The sequence below is a fragment of the Opisthorchis viverrini genome (assembly GCF_000715545.1).
Source record: "Opisthorchis viverrini unplaced genomic scaffold opera_v5_115, whole genome shotgun sequence".
Classification (NCBI taxonomy): Eukaryota; Metazoa; Platyhelminthes; class Trematoda; order Opisthorchiida; family Opisthorchiidae; genus Opisthorchis; species Opisthorchis viverrini.
Genome location: NW_008751773.1, coordinates 538,853 through 544,868, shown reverse-complemented (window position 1 = coordinate 544,868; position 6,016 = coordinate 538,853). Strand labels below are relative to the sequence as shown.

The 6,016-nt window shown below is 46.0% G+C and overlaps 2 protein-coding genes across 2 annotated transcripts in view; one reads left to right on the top strand and one right to left on the bottom strand.

Annotated features, from left to right (window-relative positions):
• T265_05911 (hypothetical protein) overlaps positions 1-5,667 on the top strand; it is a gene marked incomplete at both ends in the record, with an annotated part of 52,667 nt that extends 47,000 nt beyond the window's left edge. Inside the window, one exon of the mRNA XM_009171046.1 lies at positions 5,447-5,667. Coding sequence (XP_009169310.1) covers positions 5,447-5,667 — 221 coding nt within the window. The remainder of the gene's footprint in view (positions 1-5,446) is intronic.
• On the bottom strand, positions 2,007-2,339 carry T265_05910 (hypothetical protein; the record flags this gene model as incomplete). Its single annotated transcript, XM_009171045.1, has 1 exon — positions 2,007-2,339. The coding sequence occupies one exon, from the start codon at positions 2,337-2,339 to the stop codon at positions 2,007-2,009; it is 333 nt and encodes a 110-aa protein (XP_009169309.1).
• Positions 5,668-6,016: the final 349 nt, after the last annotated feature.

Below are 6,016 nucleotides of genomic sequence, written 5' to 3'. Positions count from 1 at the left end.
TAAAAAGAAAAGCACAGCTGGAAGCGAGTGGGGTAATGGAGCAGTTAGCCCAACGACTGTGCTTACATCTGAAACCCTGTTTATGATGCACATCACATATCAACGACCAGTGTGACGTAAGCTGGGGTACTTGTCAGGGCAACCAGACGTAAGTAACAAGACGATTATGATCCCGGTCATAGTTCTCGGCTCGGAAAGCTGGTCTCAAAGCAGGGGTGTTTGGTGGGAAATACGAGCACACTAGCACTCTTAAAGAACAGATCACGCATGTTCTGGAGGACAAGTAGACTGCGTTGCTCAGGCCTATAACCATTGGCCAATCACGTATCAGACTAAGTGTCGCACGGACACTCACCAGTATGGCTCAACGGGTCACAGAGACACAAGCCATCACAAAATTCTAATGTCGTTTATTCGTGCGGAATCCAGTCTCTCCGTGTGTGTACAGTTCTTGGACTCACGTTAATCTGTCCTATGGAATGAACGAATTGAAGCATATACGAATAGTTTGACAAGCTACTCGGCATCCGATAGACTCGAAGATTTCGCTCTTCCACACAGCCTTTCTCTGAATGAGGTAGATGACCAGTCAGACCGAACCACTCGAGTTTGGTCTCTGACAGCCTATGCCCGCTTTCGCCAATCTCAGGTTTAATCAGGTGAGCGCAGTTTCAGAGTTTGTGGTAAACTTATGTTCGATTCGAACCCAATTCAGGCGCCATTCGCAAATACACTAATTTGGTTTCAACAGGGGGTCCAAATGAACGCCGGTATGTTCCTCTGACCAATATACAGCCGCGAGAGATATGCGGTGGCCTCTAGCAGTAAATTCACCTGAAGAGAGACATCACAAACTAGATGTTCAGTAATATTAAGCCGTCTCCCGTTAGAACCAAATTGGTGTAGTTCAGGAAAAACATGAGGTAGGTTCGACAGTCTGAAACCAGCCATTCGAATGTACTGCGCTTGCCTGGATTGTTTGAAATTCAAAATGCAGAACTTTCGATACGTTGGCAGTAACCATCACTGCGTCACACCCACTAAGCGGCAAGTAGGTCACTACAGTCCGAATCAAACATTTAATCCGCTGATATCGTAAGAAAGATTGAACTTGGTCCACAAATAATACTCAGATAACCCGTCGTGAATAGGCAAGGAGTATCCATGGGGTCACCAATATGTTCACTAGTTGCTGGTATCAGTACAGTTAAACTTGGGAACCGAGAAACGATGGCGGGCACAACAGAATCCGTCCAGTGTCACACATATTGACGATATGTCGATGAAGTGCGCGATTTAGATAGGTTCCTTAATCGACTTAATAGCTCCAGAATGTCTATCACTTTCGCTAGGAGAATAAGGTTGAACAACCAGACCTCCTTTCCGCGTGTACCACCGATTGCACGAAACGTGGGCTCTGTCCACGGAAGTTCTTATCACAAGACAGCATAAACTTGACAATATAAGGTTTCCACGCAGCCAACAGAGATTGAATTACAGCTAACGCGTCAGTTGCGCGTCTGGCGCGGATATAAAATACGACAGCAGTTGGTAAAAGCCCAGTCATACTGAGTGAGAAGCATCGTCCAACCGAAGATGAGGACTCCATTAAAGTCGTTATGCAATACGCCAGATGAAGGATACACATTCGAACGGGACTAACACCAAATGATAAAAATTCAGTCAAGAATCGAACCTTTTCTGGTCTTCCCACCATAATGAGAAAACGGTCTACAAAATCGACAAGCGCATAATGATCATGCGCGTCGAGCGGAAACAATTCAATTTGGCTGTGTATCCGTTTAATAAACACCACGGCGGAAGGCAAAACAGCATCCTTCATACACAATAAGTATAACTTTTTGTACGCCGTCATGTCATGTACAGGCGCGAAAAATTCGACGAACCGTTGACTGCTGCCGGCGAAGTCGTTGCAACCTGATTTCTCCTGTCCGCTCACTAAATTTTTTCTAAATAAAAAACATGACACTACAAAACAATAGACGCTAATCTCGAGGTGCATAAATATCATCGAACTGATAAGATCCGGAGGGGCGATCCTCAGTGAAAAAGGATGGATGCCGTTGCTCCAGCTTCGGTTCCGGTTCTGCTGAGGGCGTCTGTTCAGGAACCCCAGGAATATAAGGACGCGCATCATTCGGGTGCATTCGGTAGTACTCTCGACGTTCCGCATAAGTTGTTGGTGGTTTGTAATCTCGATTCTCAGGTGTCACTGGTGTGGTAACAATCAGAGGAGGCGTACGATCGGATTCCATACCAAATGTATCCGCATTCAACAACTGATCCTTTATTCTACTGTCTCGAAGCGCCAGAAACATTTGTTTGCATTTTCCAACATAGAACACCTTCCCGCCTATGTAGCCGAAGACCACGGCCAGAATATAAGCTGGTGTACGCAGTGTGTTGAGAAAGCCAAAATGCTGTGTTACTCTCAAAGCGCATACGCAGGCCACTGTGAGAGGCACGCTTCCCTGCCAAAATGAAAGCTTCCTGCATCTTCTGATAGTTTCTAAATCTTCATCAGTCAACTGAACGCCGATTTCATTCCGTTTCATAGCTAAAAAAGTAGGGAAAATAGCTGCTAAGTTCACGTGTCAGAAATTTTTACGAACATTAGAGGAGAACCACGGTAGCGAAATCGATTTTATCCTGAATGAGCGACAATGCAAAAGGAGCTGTGGACCAAATTCAGCCTTAAAATTGCTGGCAAGTCAAATTGCTTCAACACGTATATCGATCGGGTAAGTGGATAGAGAATCCATCATGTACAGAACGCAAACAACTAGCAGTTTATCAGGTAGTGTGCGGGCCGAACGCTGATGACGTACCCTCGACTGGTGACGAAACGCCTGCAGACTAATTGCCAAACCCGGTGAAGGAGCCATTAGCCATCTGCTACCAATATTCCGATAAGTTTCCAGATAAAAACAGTGGTAACCACAGTCAGAATCGTGAAGCAAAATATAATACGGTGGTTTAAATGTGGGGGGATTCTGAAATCTTAACACAGACTTCATGCCGCAAGTGTAATCCATGCTGAAAAGCTTGCAAGCATAGTAAAGCTGCTTCATTCTTGTTGGAAATCATCAGCGGTGCGCACCTCACGGATCGCTAGAGAGGGTAATTTGGAAGCTTCCAGCACTTAACGCGACCAAGCCGCTTGGTTCGGATGGTGCACCTTTTATTCTGCTCTTGGAATGAGAGCCTGACTTGAGTTATTTCAAAGCCTTTTTCGTTTATTCTTACCATCTAGTAGTTTACATGTAACTAGGAAACAGCCAGACTTTCCCAATCCTAACTATGGCACACTGAACCAGACGGTGACAAAGGAAACGGCGATGTGACTATTTAGATACAGAAATCCCTGAAAGCACTCACTTGGATCCCACACGATCTACCTGCTTCCCCCATGAGGCTGGTATTTGTAACTGGGTGCCAACTGATGGTATCCAAAACAGCCTGGAGAGCAGGAACATCTATCGAACTTTACAGAGTTCTGCGTATCTTTCATTCACGAGCAGCTTGTATCCCACGTCGACTGCAAGCGACAAAAAATCTCGACATTCGAACCTATCACTTTAACCAAACCTTCTCAAAGTGGAACACAAACAGTGGACACAAACAGTTTCGTATATTTGTGTGCTGACCTCTCGGCAATCTTCCCCAGGATAAATGACGTCTGACAATGATGTCCACTCCCGATTCCTGTTTAAATTCGTCCTTAAGAAAAAATGGGACGAACACTAGGAAATCGTCGTGGCAGTTGAAAACCTTGTGTGCACCTAGTGTGCACACATTCATCGTATACTTGATGACAAGCAGAAAGTGTGGAATTTACTAGCCAGGCTGAACATCCACATACCACCTTTCGGCATGTACGTTGAATCCGCGAAGAGCAAAATGAGTAAACACTAGTTCCTGAACATGTCCCTTTACGAGCAATTTAAGGACAGCTTACTGATGAGTTTCACGTATCCGGGTAGTTGCATCATCTCAACGGAATTGTGCTGCGTTAAGTTAGTGCACGATCCGCAAGGGACCGAATCTCCATCTGTGTGGCTTCAAAAACGTGTATTATTGGGCCTCAAGGGTACTGCGCACCAGGCTACAATACGAGATGTATGTAGCCATCCAAAAGCTGCTTTGCTGCAGTGGTTTAGCTTGAGTGTCTTGTGATTTAGCACACTGCACCGGTAACAACTTCGTTCCGCGAGCTTTAACCTTCTCACAGCCAAAGTGGATCAGTCACGCAAACAGCAACCAGTCCCGTACTACGAGCTACCGTAATAAAAGGCAGTTTAGAAAAAAGTTGCACAGTTTCTGCGTTGACAGTAAGGCAGCAGGACGTTTCCACAAGAGACCAGAGACGTTAACTTACTCCGAGGAAGGACGGGTGGGACAGGTCCGTCTTGAATACCGTACACTTCTATCGCCAAAAGGTTGACCGTCATCGACGGGAATTAACCAGTAAAGCCGAACTATAGTCAGAACCTATCACCAACCAAAAACCCATTTGTAGTACGTAATAAGATCAGGAGTGAGGGACATGTGCCTTAATCTTGGCATTCTCGGTCTAGCCAAGAGCATCTGGCCATCGGTATATTGGATGCGATAAGAGTATCCAAGCACACGCTTAATGCACCACCCTTTTGGGGAAGACTTTTAAGTCAAAGGCTTGCGCGCTATATCAGAAAATCTTTTCTGTCGGTCCGGGCAAGCGGAAAAATCATTCACCCTAGCACCTCTTCGGTTAGAGCCCCTTAACCGAACTTCTTTTATATCCATCAGAGATCGTTCAGCTGCAACACCCTTTCGCTGCCTAGCTGCCATGTCACCAGAAAGGGATACTGCCAGTTTGTCCAAGCCTAGACAGGGGAAATCGAGAGGCAGTGGTCGGGTTCAAACCACGGACCTTCCGGTCAGTAAATTCGCGCTTTAACCAATTAGGCCATCCCGTTGAGTGCATTCGGCTGTCGGTCACTTATACGGTGTTCCCTGTCAGACCTACTGCCCAATAAAAAATAACCCTTTACCAAGGCTAAAAGATCTGGTGTAACATCTTTTCGGTGCCTAGCTATCACACCACCCAAAGGAAGCGCGGGAGCTGGGATACTGTCAGGCTGCCCACGCCTAGGCAGGGGAAGTCGAGAGGAAGAGGTCGGGTTCGAATCACAGATCTTCTGGTGAGTAAACTCGCGCTCTAACTAATGAGCCATCTTGTCCCCGGGTGCAAACATCTGATAAACAGATCCCTGCAGCTGGGTATGCTGCGACGAACGTTGTATTGGACGATCGATTGCTTCTGTCTAGGATCGGATAACCCGGCAGTATCTTAGCCCGCTTGGCATCTTTTGAATGGTATGGCAGCAAGGCACCGAAAGTGTGTTGCAGCTGAACGATTACTTTTTATTTTATGGCACACCAGACATTCTTTTCACACGGGATAAAAGCTCAGGCATAGTTCTGGTTGATCTTGGCATAAACGCTCAAATACTGAGTGCTGCTAAAGCCCAATTAGGTGATGGTCTTGCGTTGGTTAGGAGACGCATGGACAACGGAGAGCACCTGCTTCAGATGTGTGGTGATCACAGATGGTTTCTTTGCAGTACAATGTTCCGGAACAGCGGGAATCGCTTGACAACGTGATGCGCACCAAGGAACCATCACCATCATCATCGTCATCATCATCACCATCATCATCATCATCATCATCATCATCATCATCATCATCAGAAACAGCAACATCATGGTTAATACTGATACTTCATCTGTCCTCCGAGACTATCTTCTGCAACCATAAAACAATACAGCCGTTACTATAGCCTGGTGAACGCGACTCATGAGACCTACTGATTAACGCCAGTGATTAACGCAAAATAGCGAACGTGATTCCAGCCTTTGAAATTCACGCATCTACTTCATCAGACACTTCCGTCAGAGAAAATACAACACCCGAGGTACGTAAAATATTCCACAACCTCCTGTGATTCTACTC